This window comes from Ceratotherium simum, unplaced genomic scaffold (assembly GCF_057802395.1).
Source record: "Ceratotherium simum simum isolate JZ-2026a unplaced genomic scaffold, ASM5780239v1 HiC_scaffold_43, whole genome shotgun sequence".
NCBI lineage: Eukaryota > Metazoa > Chordata > Mammalia > Perissodactyla > Rhinocerotidae > Ceratotherium > Ceratotherium simum.
Window position 1 is genome coordinate 1,858,437 of NW_028261259.1, and position 21,002 is coordinate 1,879,438.

General features: G+C 41.3%; 1 protein-coding gene across 1 annotated transcript in view; it reads left to right on the plus strand.

Moving 5' to 3' along the window:
• Nucleotides 1–20,522, plus strand: part of LOC147911359 (centrosomal protein kizuna-like) — a gene marked incomplete at its 5' end in the record, with an annotated part of 53,436 nt that extends 32,914 nt beyond the window's left edge. Inside the window, 5 exon segments of the mRNA XM_087428018.1 lie at nucleotides 1,201–1,366; nucleotides 2,477–2,502; nucleotides 2,505–2,562; nucleotides 17,209–17,313; nucleotides 20,422–20,522. Of these exon segments, the coding sequence (XP_087284144.1) occupies nucleotides 1,201–1,366; nucleotides 2,477–2,502; nucleotides 2,505–2,562; nucleotides 17,209–17,313; nucleotides 20,422–20,522 (456 nt within the window).
• Nucleotides 20,523–21,002: the final 480 nt, after the last annotated feature.

Below are 21,002 nucleotides of genomic sequence, written 5' to 3' on the forward strand. Positions count from 1 at the left end.
GATGGCAGTGGCCTTGTATGTTCAAAGCCAAACTTACAAGGCAAGATCTTCCATATTCTGCCTCTGTGATTCTTCCTGTCAGGGCATCTTCATGAGGAGAGATGATTATCTTCCCCCTTGTTCACTAGAGAATTATGTTGTTACCACTTCGCTCTCAAACTAAAGATGACCTATGAGGCTTTGTCCAGTTTTGCTCTTCGTATTAACTTGTAGAGTCTCGTGTCCATTCTACAGGTTGAGTTGGACATTTCCTTGTATTTACTACTGTTGCCAGAGACCAGGGAAAGGTCAGCACCACCACCGAGATTTCCTCTCCCAGCCGCCTGGGCGAATCACCACTTCCAAGTAGGAAATGAGAGAGAAACACACTCTGGCAGTGGGACAATGTCATCATTGGTTGTTTAACTCTTGTCACCAGTATAGTTGTATTTCTTGGGGGAAGAGTGTTGACCTAGAAATTAAGAGACATGGGTATTTACCTGTCCTGTTAATTTTTACTTTTTCTCTGCCTCTCAAGTTGGCTGTGATAAAATCTGTGCCCACCTCCCTGCCCAGGACACATGAGGCGATATGGGTAAGACAATTTGGTGCCCTGTGAAAACAGATAGGCAGTGTGGCTAGTAAGTTTCCTGAGCTCCCCAGCAGACTTAGCAGCAAAGTGCAGAGTGTGTTTATCCTTGATTGACAATTATGCTTTAAAATAAGGGCAGTTCTCTTTTTGCTTAGTGTCTCCTTCTCAGCCACCAAGTTTTTCTACAGTCTTCTCATCTGGGGGAAGTTCAGGGGTCATTTCTGGAAGGATGGGGATACTGCAAGGTCACATTTTTCCAGATCTCTTTCTCAATCCAAACCAACAGCATTCATGCAATGAAAGAGTCGATCTTGGATAAACCAGCCCAGGTTCACAAGAGTGGTCACATTTCATATACATACTTCACAAGTAGAACACTTCAGCATGACATAAGATTCAGGCCACAAAAAAATGTATTATTACAAGTGTAAGTTGTTGTAAAGAATTAAATTATGCTGCAAAATAATCAGATGTTATTTTATCTTGAAGACATTTTAATTTCAGTTAAATGTCAGGAAGCAAATTAAATCCAAAGTAAAGCTTAACCTAAAATTATGTCTGAAGGCTGGGTCTTTGAGACCAACGGGAATGTGGCTAGAGTTTATTTTTATTTCTTTTAAACACTGTAGGCAGCAGCGTTATTGAAAAAAGCCCCTACAGAAGAGTGTGACAATAGTTCGGCCGTTCACAGTAATGAATCATCTTGCAGCTTGCCATCTATTCTGAATGACAGTAGTGGAATAAAGGAAGCGAAACCCACTCTATGGCTCAACAGTGTTCTTACAAGGGAACAAGGTAACTGTTGTTAAAGGGTCTGTCCACAGCAAAAACGCATTCAGAGTCAACGCAAACACCCTTTCTCAAGGTGTACCTATAAAATAAAGCAGACTCAAGAACACTTCTAATTTTAATATGTATAATATGTTATTTGTTTTATACCACCTTCCAATAAATATATGTTTTCATTTAGTCTAACAGGAATAGGAAACATAATTGTAGATCTGCTGTCCTGCTGAATTTCCAATAAAATAAGTTTTTATAAATTGAAATCTTAACAGAACTAACAGCACTTGGCAGTAGATAATTATTATCATCCCACAAAGATGAAGATGATTCTATGAAAATGAGTCCATCAAGTACTTCACATAGAGTACTGTGAAGTTTTTGATATCACTTAATAGAATTTACTCATAATTGGTAAACATTCTTTTTAATTATAATAGAACCTTTTATAAGTTTAAACAGATGATCAAGAATCAGAGTTTATGCCCCCCAAAACTTAATAACCAATTTTTAGTATCCAGAAATTGTGATTATTATTTTTTTTAAAGATTTTATTTATTTATTTTCTTCCCCCCAAAGCCCCAGTAGATAGTTGTATGTCATAGCTGTACATCCTTCTAGTTGCTGTATGTGGGACGCGGCCTCAGCATGGCCGGAGAAGCGATGCGTCGGTGGCGCCCAGAATCCGAACCCGGGCCGCCAGCAGCGGAGCGCGCGCACTTAACCGCTAAGCCACGGGGCCGGCCCGAAAATTGTGATTATTTTAACGTTATTGGTAAGACATGCCAATAAACCGCTATAATGTATTCCCAAGAGAGCTGTGAGTTGCTCAGGATATATTCAGAAGTTGATATACATGCACAGGATTTGAGGCTCGCTTGTTTTAAGCCCCAGTCAAATTTGATAGATGTCAGGCTAAATCATTTTGCATGAAAGCAACATAGAGATACCTTAGTTTTAGAATAACTTTCTTTTTAGGAACAGTACTATTTCAGACAAGAAATAAACTAAGCAAAGAAAGGAGGTGGGGAAGCAGTGAAAATAAAAGGAAAAAAAAGCAAAGGCCTATTCCGTCAATATAACCTTGAAATACACTTTTATTATCGTGTGTTTGATTTTTAGAAGTTTCAAGTGGCTGCGGAGACGAGAGCAAGGAAGAGAGCATGGCAGCAAGGAAGAGAGCATGGCAGCAAAGATTCCAATCACAGGTAAAGTTATGGTTGCCTAAGAGTTTCAAACACAGGATTCAACCTTGTTTTATAATCAGAACATTCTAGGTTAGTGGTGTGTGGACTCTGCTAAGAGCAAGTATATTCAACTACTACGTGCTGGAGGGGGCGATTAATTGTAAGAGCATGACATGTGCGCTTACATTAACATAAACTGAGGTGGAAAATAACCATGCCTATTGAATTCTTCATGATCATGTTACACAGTTACATGTGTGAGCACCCCATCACATAGCCTTTCAGCACCTGCGTCTGTGTGACAAGGTCAGTCTCCATGGGGAACACCAGTCATTGTGTGGCCAACTACAGCTGTTTCTGATTTTACTCTTTTCTTTCCTGTGATAATTGAATGTGTCTCATTAAAATAAGAGCAGGAAAAAAAAATGCCAGACAAGAAGCTTGCTTGTGCCTCGGTTACAAAGCCCATGTGATAATTTAAAAATTTTAGCAGTAACGTTTCATCAAGACCTATTAAGATTTCTGCACATGTATTACGCTTGTTTAGCTGGAATCTGAATATCATTACGTTTTTAGTTTTAGAATATCAACAGCAGCAATGAGTATTCTGAACAGAGTTCTATTTGTCATACATCTAAATTTACTAGGATCTTATTTTGTAAAGTGGTACACCAGTTCATTATAAATTCAAAGGTCTGACTGTAAATATTTATACAAGTAACCGCACCACTGCACTGCGGTACTGAGGCACGCATCTGCACATGTGCTCGTTTTGTTGTTTATAAGCGGAAAAGAATGGCTTTCTTTTATGACAATACAATTCATAGCCTGATGATTAATTTTTTAAACTCATGTTTCTGTGATGAACTCTGGTTTTGAAAAAAGAGTTTATAGTAGAGCAATTATTGTATATATTCTGCATCAGATAATATTTCATTCCGAAATACAGAGGTTTTCTTTTCTTTTAAACATTTTCCCAGTGATATGTTTATTGCATTTTTATTCTTTATTTTGAGAAAACTCTGGTAGCGTTCCCTCTTTATTTTTTTGTTAGTAGAAGTGTAGATGATCCCAAATTGCAGATAATCAAGAAGTCATTTGGAGACTTTTCTCTTGCATTTACCTTTGAATGCAGAAGTATCTAATGACCTCTGAATTTATTTCAGTTAAAATTATAAAGACTTATTGGAGAGAAACCAGGAAGTGATCTCGTTGCCCATTCTTGCTTCTCTTTTCAGTATTCTTTCCAGTCATTCCTTGCTGTGAGCAGATGACTGTCCTCAAAATTAGTGCAAACGTTATTTTCTCATAGACTTTCTTTATAAGAGAAGAGATAGTTAAGTACTGGAGTTTCAAATCTTTCTTTTTTTCTTGCAGAAAGAGGTGTGATGTGCCTAGAAATAATAAGGGCTATTTACCATTAAGATTTTTAAAGAAATTTTAATTCCAACAACCTGCCATCAGTCAATTAATAGTTGGCAGTTTTAAAAAAATGCTTTGTGGGGCCAGCCCGGTGGCGTAGTGGTTAAGTGTGCACGCTCTGCTTTGGCGGCCCGGGGTTCATGGGTTCAGATCCTGGGCGCAGACCTACACCCTGCTCATCAAGCCATGCTATGGAGGCATCCTACATACAAAATAGAGGAAGATTGAGAAAGATGTTAGCTCAGAGACAATCTTCCTCAAACAAAAAGAGGAAGATTGGCAACAGATGTTAGCTCAGGGCCAATCTTCCTCACCAAAAAAAAAAAGAAAGAAAGAAAGAAAAAAATGCTTTGTGCCTGTTGCATGCCAAAGTTTTAGACATATAAAATAACTTGGGAGATATAAAAATAAACTTTCAAAGCCATTTACTTTGAGCATTTCCATTCTGTCCTCGCCACCATACTCTCTTTCTTCTTTGCTCCCCACCCACTGGACTTCCCATGAAATTAATGTTTGAGGGCCTCATGTGCCTTGACTCTTTAATGCTGTTGTCATGTCTGTCATTGAAACTACTTTGATCTCTAAGTTCTTTTTTCCCCAGTTTTTTAAATTGAGATATAATTGACATATAACATTGTATTAGTTTAATCTCTAAGTTCTTGACCATTATCTCTTTATTAAATCTTTGTGTCTTTGGCATAATTATTTGGAGATTTGGCCTTGGTAGAGTAAAGCAGGTATATAGTTTGATTTAAGATAGAGTCTGGGGCCAGCCCGGTGGCGCAAGTGGTTAAGTACGCGCGCTCCGCTGTGGCAGCCCAGGGTTCTCAGATTCAGATCCCGGGAGTGTACCGACGCACTGCTTGTCAAGCCATGCTGTGGCAGCATCCCATATATAGTAGAGGAAGATGGGCACGGATGTTAGCTCAGGGCCAATCTTCCTCAGCAAAAAAAAGAGGAGGATAGGCATGGGATGTTAGCTCAGGGCTGAGCTTCCTCACAAAGAAAAAAAAACGATAGACTCTGCCTCCCCCTTTATAATAGTTTTATTGAGACTTTCCTGTTTGATGGGCTGCATTCCTTCTAGAATATTCCAAAGAAAAGGAATATTCCAGAGGCTGTTCTCAGGGTTGAGGGGATGTTGCAATTGAGCCTGGGCTTTGGCATCAGCCGTCAGTGTCAGCATTTTACTCCCTGCTCTATTTCTCCACCTCTCTGAGCCTCTGTACTGGGAAAGCAGACATACCACCTGGCAAGATGGTCTTAAAGTTTACATGAGATCGTGTGTGTGCAAGTGCCAGGCGTGTACTAGACACTCAATACATGTAAGCTGCGATTCATAATAATAATATTCATGTGAATGTTAGTAGTAGTATTGATCTTCTGCACTGGCCCCACAGTCCCCAGTTTTTCAAGCCAATGCCATCTAGTTAAAAGGAATCTCACAAAGCAAACTCAAAGAGGGAAAGAAGCAGGGGGCTGGGGGTGCAGTGCCGCAGAAAGCATAATCCTGAGACGAGTCTTGGAAAGGCATCTGAACACCACCTCCTGAATTGCGGTAGCCACTTGGGACCAAGACTCGCCCAAGCCCTGTGCTGCCATAATTCCTCCTAGACAGTGCTTCCCAGTGGTACCGCTAAATTAGTTTCTGCAAGAAATTTCCACTTAAGAACTCAATTGATGATTTGAATCCAGAAGGATATTTACCCTATCAAAAAGGAATCTTGAGGAGAGTTGCATGATATTTTTGGAACTTCTAATTAGTCCCATGGAGAAACCCTTAGAGAAGAATCACAACAACCTGGTGAAGTGGCTCCTGGGGATCTCACTGGTCAAGGCCCAGCATCTCTGCCTGTGAGTGCCTGTGTGCCATAACTCTTACAGGCTCACAGGTGAGGGCGTTGCAGGGCACACGGTTCCCAGGCGACAGTCCTCCCCTGCTGTGCCGCCTCACGGTGTGGACGGGCGGATGCAGCGTTTCCCCAAGCGTGTTCTGTGCAGGCTCCACCCCGAAAATGCTTCAGGGAATACACATTCTCTGACCAAATCCCGCATAATCGCTCTCTCCCTCTGCAACATGCACAGTGCACGGGAGCACGTTGAAAACTTTTAGACTTTCAGTAAATGAACCATTTAAAGGTGTGAACTTAAAGTTTCAAATAATTATCTTCTATTTGAAAATGGAATCCTTCCTATGAACAGCCAACAGAATTAATATTCTGTGGAACATGTTTTGGGAAATATACACAGATATACACAGAATGCTTTTTAAAACCTTGAGTCTAATGAGGGCACCAGTATTCTTAATACACTAAAATTATCGTCAACATTTTCCCATGAGTCCTTTTTGTGGGAATCTCCCTTGTGGATGAGATTGCTTTATAATGAAGCTTTGGCTACTTTAGTGTAACTAAACCCAGTTGATGTTATGATTGAAAGTTACTTGTTAAAGCTGCTTCCTGAATTGACAAATTGACGACCAGCATGTTCCAGTAGTGAGTTTGGACAGTCCAGAAGTGCTCTTCTTTAGTGTGGGTCCTTCTGCATGACTATTTGCTTTGCAGCCGTCTCAGAGGAGATGTAGTAGAGAAAGACACCGAAGTGAACCCAGGCAGGCACCAGGAGTTTGGGCAGAATGGAGGGGAAGCTCTGAAGTTAGACCACTTTCAGAATGATGAGGGCCCTGGGGAAGTTTAACCTGAGAAGGGTACAGAAGCTATCTTTAAATATTTGCAAGGCCTCCACGTACAAGACAGAACATTGATCAAGCATAATTTTAGAGTCTAACTCAGGGGGCTCTGTGTGTGAGTGGTGCAGGGAAGGAATTCACAGCTCAGTAATGGAAGAACTTTCTAGCTCTTCTTTGAGGCAAAACCAAGCTGAGTGTCTTCCAGGTATAAGATTCTGTGCTGGGTGCTTGAACCATGGCAGGAACCTACTCTCTAGAGGGACACTGTGGAAGGAATTCTTGTTTCTGGAACTGACAATCCTTCTAATGCTAAGAGACTGTGATTATGAAAGAAATCAAATGTGCCAATATTCTCATTTCTTTATTTCCCTTTCTTATTTGCTTATCACTTCCAAACATAGGTCTCCTTGGCAGAGGGGCTCATCCTTAAAGAGTTTGCTGTCACTCTGAAGGCATCTGCTTTGTTAATCATTTGCAGAGTGTTGGTTTCATAACTTGAGCTCCTGCAATCTGTGCTAAGATTTACATAGAAACCCTCCCGTACACAGACCCACACACACAACCAGAATAAGTATTCCCACAGCCTGTATGATCTGTTGTTGTTAACACAATCTACCCCTTTTATTAGTCTGGTTGTTCACACTGAAGAATTAAGGTAGAAATCAAAGAATAATTTTGATATCTATGAATGTGTGGTTTTCTCCCTATAATAGATAGTATATCACTTGCATGTATATTACACCTTTACTTTGGCTAAGTCCTGGGAATAAGACTGGGTCCTTGCCCTCCCTAAGTCTTCATCATCTCTGATCCTCACAACAGCCCTGTGGGGTAAACATTAGGGACTCATTCTACAGTCAGTCCAACAGAAACTTAGGAAGGTTGAGTCCTGCTCAAGGCCATATAGCTAGTGTGTTGGATCTTGAATCGAACTCAAACTTCAGGATTTAATCCCTGAACTCCTTCTGTTCCACCAGCCTGCTGCTTTCGTTTTACAAGAGAGGCGACTGCATCAAGGTGTCTGGATTAATTAAACATCAGTGTATATCATCACAAAAGATGAGCTCCACAAGGATGCTTTGAGAGTGATGATGAGCGAAGCTATACCTTTCCTTTCTCTTGTGTTAGGCCTAGAGAGGTGGGCACTTGCAAGGATTTCCAAGTATGGATTTTACCAAGAGGTGTGTATGCCCTTTATAAAGCGGGGCGAGCCTGAGTACACGTGCAGTACTAGAATATTCAGGTCAGTGTTTCCCTGGAACACTTAGACCAGGATTAAAGCGATGCTTATCTAGATTATGAGAGAAAATCTCATCTGAACTACTTATACCCCCAAGTGAAATTTCCCACGTTGGCAATTTTATTTGTATTCATACTGAATTTACGTCTGAGAGTGAAGTGAGTTTTAGTTTTAGCAAGTGACACAGGTTATGCTAAATGTCATAAAAACCCATCACCTGACACAGTATCTGGCACACAACACAGTGGGCACTCAGTTTGTCAAACGAATGAATAAAAACGAGTTGGAATCCAAAGATTAAGGAGTTTCCTTAAATGCTTGTTGATTCAGGCCAGAACACTGTCTCTTTCACTCAGTCACTCTACCAATACTTTCCCCACCCCACGTGCCCATCCTGGCAAAACTCATCTCCTTAAGCTCCATGTGAAAAGGGCTCTCAGCTTTTATCTCAAGAGGATTAAGCCTCTAAGAATGTCCATTCAGCCTCTCATTCTTTTGACTCCAATTCTCTCGGTCAAGCTGTGTTGAAAGTGGTTGCCTGACAGTGCCATTTCTCACTGATATTCTTTGGCAAGCTGAAATATTCAATGTCATACTAAGGTATGTCCATTTAGAAGCTGTGAGGGAGGTCAGCCACTTGGGGTTCTGGGCAGTGCTTCTCAAAACGTTATTGCTTGAGTTTTACATCAAATTGGAAAAGGCTGGGAACATACAATAGCCAGGTTGTCATTGGTGACTGGATTTACCCTGGGAGAGAAGACTGTGGTGACAACGTTGGACTGCCAGAGTACAGTGGCGTAACACTCCACTAAGGAGACTTTACTAAGAATGTGTCTCACCTGTCGTGTCCCAGAAATGCATGAGAATCAGGAAAGACGTGTTACCTGCCAAGCCTGGGAGCCCCAACTCGTGCAAAACCAGGGGAACCATCTCATACTGCTGGATTGTCCATTGCAGTCCCTGTGGCCCTGTCTCTATGGTAGATGTCAGGCTGCTGGGGCTTCCCCTTTGCTGCTACAGCAAAGCGTCTTCACTCATGACATTGCAGGGCGGTGGTGTTTATTTAACATGGTCAGTAAAGAATGAAAGGCACCTTTCTGAAGAGTGTTTTCCATTGGTTGCTCCTGCATTCAAGGAAATTAATTCATAAATGCCTAGAGAAATTCTCCTTGGTCATTGACAGTAGAATCCTGGGTGGATACCTATGCCCCAGCCACACCCTTGACCAGTTACATCAGAACCTCTAGGGGTGGGGCTCAGGCATCAGTCTTTTATAACACCCCCAGGTGACTCCCCAGGTTTGAGAACCATGGAGCAGGGGGTCTCAAAGCTGAAAGAGCCTTTGTAGGTCATGTTGTGAAACACCTTCATTTTATACAAGAGACTCAAGTGGGGAGAGAAGAGGTTGGGCTTCAGATATTTTAATAAAATCGAGGATCAGGAAGTGTATTATTTTCCTAGGGCTGTTGTAACAAAGTACCACAAACTTAAAACAACAGAAATGTATTCTCTCCCAGTTCTGGATGCTAGAAGTCTAAACCAAAGGCCAGCAGTGCCGTGCTCCTGAAGGCTCTAGGGGAGAAGCCTTCCTTGCCTGTTCCAGCTTCTGGTGGCTCTCAGTTTGTGGCAGCTTGACGTCAGCCTCTGCCTCCATCTTCACATCACCTTCTTTTCTGTCTCTGTGTCCACTCTTCCTGTCAGGATGCCTGTCATTGGATTTAGGGCCCACCACAAATCTAGGATGATTTCATCTTGAGATCCTTAACTAATTACATCTGCAAAGAACCTATTTCCAAATAAGGTCACATTCTGAGGTTCTGGGTGGACATGAATTTTAGGGGAGACATCATTCAACCCACTGTAGGGGGTGAAGAGAGATTTCTTCATATTTTACATTTCTAACATCTAGTTCATCTTATACATTGATTATTCCTGACCCTACTATAATGCTAATGATAATATTATTGTCTTTATTTCTGATTCTTCTCATTATATAAATCATTGAATGCAAATTGCTAAAAATATTGTTTTTAAAAATATTTAATTATGCCAATAAAATATAGCTTCCTGATCAAGATTACTCAATCTTTGAAAAGTTCAAGATTGCATGACTTGGAGAGTTAAAAATTCCCCTCCCATGGCTGAACAATGTTAAGTGGCAGGCACTATGGTTATAAATTTACATATGAAGTAATACCAGCAGGACTGTTCAGTTCAGTTTTGGAACATTCGTTAAAGTTCAGTTACAAGCCTGACATTTATTTTCAAGTGTAATTGTTGAATTACTCCGTAGAAATTAAGAATGTGATGTAAAATTTTTTTTTTAACTGAGGAAGATTCACCCTGAGCTAACATCTGTTGCCAATCTTCCTCTTGTTTTTGCTTGAGGAAGGCTAGCCCTAGGCTAACATCTGTGCCAGTCTTCCTCTATTTTGTATGTGGGTCGCCGCCACAGCATGGCTGACAAGTTGTATAGGTTGGTACCCAGGATCCGAGCCTGCGAACCCAGGCTGCCGAAGCGGAGCATGCCGAACTTAACCACTATGCCATAGGGCTGGCCCCTGAATATTTATTTTCTGAAGCAGCTCCAGGCAACTCATGTGAAGTAGGAGTTTCTCTTCTCTGTACATCAGCAGTCTCTGTGAGAGCACAGAGAAACCTTGGCAATAGATTTACAGGCCCACGACACTGGGGGAGTGGAGTTTATTGCAGAAAGTCTGGACATGAAAAGTGATTCTGGTCATGGATCCAACCTATGTATCTCAGGTTCACATTGACTTATGGCCTTTGAAAAAAATCCTAAATATAGATGAGTTTTCTGTATTTTCAGAATTGTGAAGGCACCCATATCCTAATATTTTCTTGTTTTCATTTGAGCAGATTACTAGACAAATGACTTCTGGATTTTCAGTGATAATATTTATCTTTAGAATTAATTTTAGAAATATATGTCACAATTTTTATTTTATTTTACAAAAATGACTATGTTTGCTGCATCAGCAACACATCTAGTAACAGTGTGGAAAAAAATTTGCATGGGTGTAGAAATACGTGAAAAGTAACAGCACTGGGAAACTCAGTGGACAGAAAATACTTTTCAAATTTAATTTTTAAATTTCTACATACTTCCTATAGGAATAGTAATTCCCCTTCCTTACTCAAAGATGCCCAGTTCTTTGTTGGTTCAAGGTTGTTTTTCTATTTGTAGTGATGGTATTGTTTGCATCTCCCTTTGTTACTCCTTTTCCGGGCCCAACTTTTCTTTCTTTCATTAGGGATTTTTGCGCAAGCCAGGGGCAGATTCTCTGCCTGGAGACACCCCTAGGGGCTGGTGAACCCTGCCTCTCTCTGGTTCTTGTAATGAGTTGTTAAAAGCACTTGTTCATCAGATATTTTCTTTTTCTTTTTCTTTCTAGATTTAGAAGTATTTTAGCAGGTGTACATTTGCATATAAAAGAGAATAAAAGATAAGAAGTTGAGGCTTTTTCTTTCTTCCCTCCTCAACATCATCTCTCTCCCATCTCCCTTTATTCAGCATGTTTTCGCTTTCCTTCTCTGGCTGTTTCCGTTTTCTAGACACGGAATGCATATCAAAAAAAAAAAAAAACAATCTCAGTGATTCTTCACCACTTTGTGGGAAGATAGATGATTGGGTTTGGCTGGCTTATGTAACAAAGTAGGGAAAAACATATTTATCTCTTTGTGTCATCAGTCTGGAATTAATAGCCAAGGATGGATTTTAACCCCCTGGACTCCTTTATTTTATGTTTTAAATTGCAATATTTTCTACTTTTTAAATTAAATCTTGACACAGATTTGAGTGTATGATAGATGCTTGACTGAGAGATCCAGCACTGAAAGCCTGAGCATGCGTATATATCTGTTTCTGTGTGTACCAGAACATTCTAATTGACAGTAATTGTATTCTTTAGAAATATTTGTTTTATCTAATTATACGCACTTCTCAATAATTTTCTGAGAGTTTGACATGACTAATGAGCGGAAATGTTTCTCTGGAGTTCTAAGTCACAGGCTGGAAAGTAAAGCCTTGAGGGGCTACCTAGTCCTCGAATTTGCAGACTTAGGGTTTACTTGCAGTTGAGAAAACTCAAGTCTTTTCTCCTTGGAACTGGAGGAACTTGGCCCCCACTTGTCTATAGCAGGCTGATTTGAATCTCTAGACTTGTTACTTTTGCTCTTTTGTTCGTTCATTCATTTCGTAACTATAAATTTGCAGGGCAATACAGTGCAGCTTTTAACTGCTTGATTCTTCACTATCCTTCTTCCTTCTAGGAAAGCCTGGGCCTGAGTTACCAGAAACTTCACGCTCGTAGCTTTGCCTAATTGACTTATGAAGTTGGCGTCCTGGCCAAGACTTCTAGGCTTTTCCAGGAGGATGTCTGAATTGTTTGAGTACCCCTAGCAAAACGTAGACTCTTGCCTCCAAAGAGTCTGAAACCTGGTCTATTTGATACAAACAGCTACTTAAAAACCTCCACACAGCTGTTGCAGCCTGCCTTGATAATGTGTTCCCGGGTCTCTCAGCTCTGTCAACTACGAAAGCTTTTGCTAATATCTAGCTTATATCCCTTGGCTGAAGTTTTTCTCTGAGTGTTCTTGTGCCACTTTTAGGGAACACAGAAAAAATTGCTCACCACCATCTAGTTTTGAGGTTTCCAGTGTGGTCTGTTTGGCCTGTGCAGTGTTGTATTTTTTTTTTTTTAAGAGAGGCAGAAGTCTGGCAAGACTAGGCCCACTTTCCCACCTGGCGGCAGTTGGCTGTAGCCGGAGAACAGCTGTCCCCCTGGCCAGGCATGTGCTCTCCAGCTGGCCAGACTCACTTCTCTGTGCTACCTGCTTGGCCCCAGAGCATCTGCATTTATAATCCTGCCCTGTCCAATCTATGCAATTTCTGTGCTTAAACCCTCTTCCCTTGTTTCTACGCAGGCTATGTAGCCTTTATCCTCTCATTATTATTTTTTAACCAAACCTTAATTTTGTTTTTCCTTTTTGGGTTGTTTCCCAGTCCTTCAAATGTTTTGTGCAGCTCTTCTGACTAAAACAGGGGTGACTGAGGGTGTGATACACGCCATGGGAGAATGACCACAGCTCTGAGCATCTGCTGCCCGACACAGACCTCCTGTTAGACAGCAGCACCTGCCGCCTGCTCCAACCCCTCTGGCTGGTTTGGTGTCTTGGTCCTGCCTCAGTTAGTGTTTCTTCCTCCAAGTGAATACACTTAATCCTTTCACCTTTTAAACTTCACTTTGCCCTTAAACCACACGAGGAAGCATGCATCGGGGATGGGAGCAGGCCATGTGCCCAGCAGTCCTCAGCTTGATTTTGCCAACCCTCTATTACTTAGGTCAGGGCGGCTATGTCCCAGATAAAAATTGTCCAGGTGAGCTTCACTGACTTTCCGCTTAGAGAAGGGCTACAGAAGGTTTAAAGATCAAATACCAGTAAGGAGCTATGGCTGGGAAGCGGGGTGGGCTCTGGGAGAACGAGACTGGAGAGACAAGCTACATCCCTCCAAAACTGTGTACGGTTGAAAGCAGACTCAGGGCAGCCTTGAAGGGAAAGGCCAGTTACAGAGTCCAAGTCCTTCAAGAAGCAAGGGAAGGGTAGATCCTACAATTCCTCACCCACAAGAAAAGAAACTTTGTAACTATGTATGGTGACTGATGTTAACTAACTGTGGTGATCATTTCACAATATGTACAAATATTGAATCATTATGTTGCACACCTGAAACTAATATAATGCTGTATGTCGATTATACTTCAATTAAAAAAAAAGAATAAGAGGAAGGAAGAGAAGGAAACCAGAATGGAAAGTGTGTGGAACATGGAAATGGCCTTTCTTTTCCAGAGTGGTAAAATGGTCCCTTGCTGCTAATGTGAATTCACTTCACATTCCTCCCTTGCTAGACTCAGACCAGTGATAATATCCGTACTGTCCTATATTTGGACAGAATACTTAATCCTCCCAAATGTGAAATTAACTCACAACTACTAGCTTTATATTTTTCACGAAAATCTTCTCCTAAAAATAAAAGGCACATGTTTTCTGAGGAGCAGGAGAGCCAGCTCACTGGAGTCAGATGATTTACCTCACAACAATAGATGAGAGGAAAGCCTAACTCCAGCTTCCAGCTGCCAGGAGCCTTTGTTTACCAAGAAGCTACTCTTTTTTTCTTTTCCTCTTCTTTTTTTTTTTTTTTTTAATTTTTATCTTTGCTCTCTTTTCCTTGACCAAGTAAGTATAATTGAGTGCAGAAATAGCATATGGTCATTATGATCTGGACTTATATCCTAAAAGCTGAAAAACTTTTTGGTTGATCTTTATAGAATAAAAACAAAACAGAACATTTTTACCTCTTTTACAGTGATTCCTTACCTTTTTAGAATTCTTTGATTTTATTGATACTTCTCCTCTCCCAAAAGTACCTTACCACAAATCTGAAGTAATATAGGTAGTAAGACTGACAGGAGAGTGTTATGATGCTGTCCTAGGACAGTGGGACTAATCTACAGCAAGAAACACTTTCTGTCCCAGGCCAGTACCCAACACATATACAGAAGTTATGCAAAACAGCACTTTCCCCTTCTGCATGCATGACATCTGGTGTTTTCTTTATTAAATTTGTCAAAATACTAGTTCAGGTTTGCCCAACTAATATCACAATCCAGCAATGTTAAAAAGTGTTGCCTTAGGATTTATTATTTTCAGAGTTGAGTCCCTGATCTGTACATATTTTAACTATATAGCATTTAATATTTCAAAATATGATGCTCATTTTAAGTACTTATTTTTATCTTGATTGATTCTCAGTAGGGCAAGATAAGTTACATTTTTATTCGTCAGTGTGACGGTAGTTTTAATCCAGTAATAAGGGGCTCATGGTTAAGTTCTTAAATTGAACCAGCAAAAGCAGGAAAGCAGTGATTGCCAGCCTCAGGTGCTGACAGCAGGAGTCCTTTTGTTTGTGGCCACGTTGGAGGTGTGGACGTGGATGCTGTTTTGTTATGTCTGTGCTAAAACTCTATTTCTCCAGCCTCTGTTGCATCCAGGCATCCTTGAGACTTGAGGTAATGGGAAAGTTGTGTCTCTCAGGTTCTTTACGTGATCATTATTTATTGTTTTTCTCAACAGTCTTCCCCACTTTAACTTACAGCAGACACTGTTAACAGTCCTGCAGGGTAAGGGTGTCCTGTGGGTGCCCAGGCTGCTGCTGACCCCTCTGGGGCACCTGGCTTTGCTCCCTGCAGATGCTCTTCTCTGTCCCTACGATGAGCCTGGTTAGATTTTCTCAGTGGTGGGTCTCCAAGCTCATCCTGCTGCCGCCTCCCCTTCCTGACCTTCCCGCCCCTCACTCAGCCCAGAGACCCCACACTCAAATGTGCAAGCCTGAGAGCCAGGGCAGCAAGTGCTCCAGAGGACCAGCTGACCAACCAAGGAAGTCAGTTATGTGTCTTCTGATTCATTCCTGTAGCCGCTTCTGCAAGGCCTGGAATGGAGAGAAACCATTTTACTGTGAGTTGAACCTATCCACAGACCCACTCAAAATAATGACTGGAATTTGGCCACCTCAAATAAATTCATACAACTTGACTTCGAGTCTTGAAACCTGGGTTCAACTAAATTGTTTTTTGTTTGTTTGTTTTCAGAGTTTCTAAAAAGGGACAGTTCAAAAAACTAATTTGCATGCATTTGAAAAGTGTTAACATCGTAGGAGGAATTCAAGAAACTTGTTTCTAGGTAGTAGAAAATTCAGTATTTCTGTGTATTTTTTTCACACCTAAAGCAGTTAATAACAATTTAGCAATATCATATATCCAATCAGTGTTCAGTCAGGAGCCAAGCAAATATCTTTTCAGTTGATTTTTTTTGATGAGTAGCCAAACTGTGCCATTGCATTGCATTTGGTTCATATGTCTCTTAAGTAGCGTGACCATATAATTTATTGTCTAAATTAGGAAACTTTTGATTAACAAAAGACAACTCTATTAATTATTATGCTGGGACAACAGGCAGAAACCTGAATTGTCATGGACAAATTCTACTTTTTATTTTAATTGTGGTAAAAAATACATAACTTTACATTTACCATCTTAACTGTTTTTAAGTGTGCAGCTCAGTAGTGTTAAGTATATTCACATTGTTGTGCAACAGATCTCTAGAACTTTTTCATCTTGCAATACTGAAACACTATACCCACTAAACACTAATACTCCCTCCCCCTTCTTCCCAGCCCTTAATAACCACCTTTCCACTTTCTGTTTCTATGATTTTGACCACTTTTGTTACTTCATATGAGTGGAATCATACAGTACTTGGCCTCTTGTGACTGGCTTATTTCGCTTAGTATAAGGTCCTCAGGGTTCATCCACACTGTAGTATGTGACAGGATTTCCTTCTTTTCAAAGGCTGCATAATATTCCATTGTATGTATATGCCACATTTTCTTTATCCATTCAACTATTGATGGACATTTGGGTTGCTTCCACCTCTTGGCCATTGTGGAAAATGCTGTGATGAACAAGGGTGTGCCAATAACTCTTTGAGATCCTGTTTTTAGTTCTTTTGGATATATACCCAGAGTGGATTGCTGGATCGTATAGTAATTCTATTTTTAATTTGTCGAGGAAGCTCCATACTGTTTTCCCTAATAGCTACACCCACCTGCAGTGCACAAGAGTTCCGACTTGTCCACATCCTCCACAACGCTGATTTTCTGTTCTTTTGATAGTGGCCATCCTGATGGGTGTGAGGTGATATCTCATTGTGGTTTTGATTTACGTTTCCCTGGTGATTAGTGATTTTGAGCATCTTTTCATGTGCTTATTGACCATTTGTATATGGAGAAATGTCTATTCAAGCACTTTGCCCATTTTTAATCGGGTTATTTGATTTTTGTTATTGTTGTCAAGTGGTAGAAGTTCCTTATATATTCTGGATATTAACCCCTTTTCAAATATATGATTTCAGTTATTTTCTCCCATTGTGTAGGTTGCCTTTCACTCTGTTGATTGTTTCCTTTGACATGCAAAAGTTAAGTTTGAGATAGTCCTGTGTGTCTATTTTTAATTTTGTTGACTGTGCTTTTGGTGTCATATCCAAGAAATCGTTGCCAAAACCAATGTCCTGAAGCTTTTCTCCTATGTTTTCTTCTGGGAGTTTAATAGTTTTCAGTCTTATGTTTAAGTCTTTAACCCTTTTTGAGTTGATTTTGTGTATGGTATAAGGTAAGGGTCCGACTTCATTCTTTTGCATGTGGATATCCCGTTATCTGTGCCTTTTTGTAAATCTGTAGAAACAGAAGCCCACCAGCTGCTGAAGTGGCCTACCCTTCAGGATAATACAAATCAAACTGAAGACAGGTTCCAAAAGGCAGATGCTTCTGCATCACAGCTGTCAGGTAAGTGAGCAGATTCAGCACTCACAGCCAGTGTCTAGGTGACCCAAGGCAGCAGCTAGTGCTGTGCTCAGGGAAGGGTGGTCATTCTTTGAAAGTTTCTGGAGTTTGCTTTGTAATAAGCTATCACTGGATCAGAATCAGCCAGTACTTTTTCAGTCCTTAACAAACAAGAGTTTGGAAGAGTCTTCCCTCCTGGATATGTGCCAGCCCTGGCATGGCGATGGTCCTTACAGGCCCTTGGATTATACCTGGCATGTCATGATAGTAACTTGTCGCTAAGTACCACAGGAGACACCCCAAATTCTTTCTTTTCCCACATCTTCCAGTTTCTTAATCATCAGTGGGGAACATCATCCTGGGCTATTTTCCCTCACCAGAATGTTGGAAAACTTTGGGTTTTTTAAATGAAAAGACTGTAAATCCCAGGAAAGCTAAATTTTAAGCTTAAATGTAGTTCCTTCAATCTAGGATTTTTGTTTTAATTGTAATTTTCTTTGTTTTCGTATACTTTATTGCATTTTTATTATTTTCATTGGTTTCTATTTTATTACACCTTTTTTTAGTATGTCACTTCAGCTCCCTTTGTGAAAGTAAACGGATTCATACAGAAGGAAGTACACCTTAGTCACTTCCTTATCCTTACAGAAACCACCATTCCATAATTTCACCCATCAGAATGAACAGTGATCTCTTAACATCACATAATTCCCAGGCCATATCCAGATTTCCCAATTGTCTCAAATATGTCTATATCAGACAGGCATTTTTTCGAGGGACATGTGGTGCATTAGACTTAGCTGTCTGTCTTCAGAGAGCTATTTCCTAGATAATATTAGTGTTAGAATTGGTTGCTGCAAAATTCTGTTATTTTGGTTGTTTTGAGGATTCAGTGAACCACTGCAGGCGAAATGCCCAGCACAGGGCCTGTTAGAGAGCAGCCCTCGGCGACTGCTGGCCGCGGTGGTGCTGGGTGTTATGTGAACTCCGCGAATGTGAGACATTGTAGTTGGCTGAGGTATGAAGCAGGGCCTCTGCCCCGATGGAGGGCTTCATCACTTTGGAAAGATGTAGCACTCGTGAGCCCTTAACTGTTTGCTTTTCACCACTTTCTTCACATTTGAGTCACAGAATTAGAATCCAGAGAGATTTGGAAAGTATTTATCCAACCCCCTCATTTCACAAAAGGAGGCGACAAGAGAGTAGCACCTCCCTCGGAGCCTTACAGCCAGTTAGCAGACACGCGTGGTTGGAAGGTGACTCCACAAATCTGTGTTTGGTAAGTTTATTTTATATGGATAGTTAATTGGACAAGTTCAAAGGATGAGTAAATGTGACATAAGTTGTAGTCCCTTGGATGTATATCAAAAATGTTGGGGGCCGGCCTCACGGCTTAGGTTAAGTGCGCGTGCTCCGCTACTGGCGGCCTGGTTCGCATCCCGGGCACGCACCGACGCACCGCTTCTCCGGCCATGCTGAGGCCGCATCCCACATACAGCAACTAGAAGGATGCGCAACTATGACATACAACTATCTACTGGGGCTTTGGGGGAAAAAAAAAGGAGGAGGATTGGCAATAGATGTTAGCTCAGAGCCGGTTTTCCTCAGCAAAAAGAGGAGGATTAGCATGGATGTTAGCTCAGGGCTCATCTTCCTCACACACACAAAAAAATGTTGGTACTATTAATATACTAATGATTAATGTATTTGTTTATTAATTTATTCATAAGTGAAGTGATACTTTATAGGTTGTATAATCAAGCACCCCTAGATTCAGTTCCCTCACTCCACACTCAAATTTACAGTATGTGCTTTGCAAGATTCCACATTTTCCTGCGTTGGGATCATAGAAGTCCTTCTGGTGGTGTCAGCCGTCTCTGAGGTCAGATACGGCCTCTGGCGTTTAGTTTACGTGTGGTCACACAATACTTTTCACTCTCACTGTCACTCTTTCGCTCTCACTCTCTCGCTCTCACTCTGATCCTGGGGACTTCTCTGAGCTCCAAAGAGAAGCAGGAGGTAGGCTGGCAGGGTGGAGGGAAACGGAAGCCACGTACCCCGTGGTTAGCGTACCCTGCTACTGCTGTTACAGGTAGTGGTGAGGATGGGCACCCTGAACTCAGGAGCCACCCCAAATCTGACTATTGAAGAAGCAGTGCATGTTTCAGTTACTTTCTGCATCAAATGTGTTAGGTCTCTGCCTCTGGACCTGTCACTAAGGAAAGCCACTGCAACCTTGCGCCTTCCTTTCCATGTCTGAAAAGGCCTTATGCTGTTAAGCACATGGAAACCCTGTTCAGGCTGAGCACGGACACATTGTTAAGAGAATGGCTTGGCTGCAGAGGTTACATGCAGGCAAGCAGGTTACAGGATAGAAACTCAGCAAATGCCTTTTGCAGAGACACCCATGCACTCTCTATCCGTGATCTCAGGTGACTGCCAGTTAAGAATCAGACTTGAAGCAGAAACATCCAAGGCTGAAGTCACCCAGGGGGCAGAGGTCAAGGATTGCCCTGCACGCTGATAGCATCATGGGAACAGTCTGGTTCCCCTGGCTCCAGGAAGAGGTGGATTGTGCATCTTCCCCATCAACTTTTTCAGGCTGGTTAAAGAGTGGCCTTGATGGTTTTCAATGGAGATTCAGTCTCTCCTGGGAGATGGAAAAACAGAGGATTTGGCAGAGGGCTTAAGGGTGGGTGGGGTGGGTAACTGTCATCCAGCGGTGTCAGTTATTTCTGAGACCTGGTTCCCAGCACCCATTATTTTGATGATCCCTTGCTGCCCATGTGTTATAACAAGGTGAATTATCTAGTGCATGGTGCTGTAGTAGAGACCCATGTGCTCACATGTGCATCGTGGTCATTTGGAATAGAGCTCTTCGAATGATTTTATTTTTTATTTTTTGTGGCTTCTAAGTATCACCGGAAAACGCTCCACTTGCTTTCAGAGTTCTATCAACATGTTCCTTGCCTCAGAAGCTCCCTGCCTTCTGTGGCTTGAGCAGCATCTTCCCCTGTTGACATTGTTTCACCAAAGTTATTGTGAGCCCTCTTCTTCACTCGTTGCTGTGTGGTGGCTGACACTCCCTCTCCATGTTTGTGCTTCTCACAGGTTTGAATATTGGCAGCGGTACCTTCAAGACAAAGACAACTAACAAAATCGCTTCGGAAGCTAGCTTTTCATCTAGTGAAGGAAGTCGTTTGTCAAGGTAAAGTCGTGAAAGCCTGTCTAAATAGCGGCAACAAGATGAGAAATGTCGCTACGCAATGAATTAAACTCCGGCTGCGTGTTATTTTGTTTTGTGACTTGATGGAAGGTTATGGTTTGGGGTTTTGTTTATCTAAAATAACAGTTGAAACTTTAGTCTACCTTTGAAAATATTTGCACCAGAGCCAAGTATTGTTTTGCAGCTGTTGTTTCCTTGGTTTAAGACTCAATTGACACCTCAGTGAACGACGAATTGGCGTCTACAGCTGCTCGCAGTAGGGCTGCTTAGAGACCACACAATGGAGGGTGTCGGAAAAGGGCAGAGAGAAAAATGTCAGGCCTTAAAGGAAATAAAGTGGCCTGTTTCTTCTTTCTGAGATGGCTGATACATATACTAGCAATTTCTGGTTATTTGTTTTTGTATTCCTGTTTCTTACCAAGTATTTGGGCTAAATTATTCTTTCCTTTCCTGATACTTTCTTCCT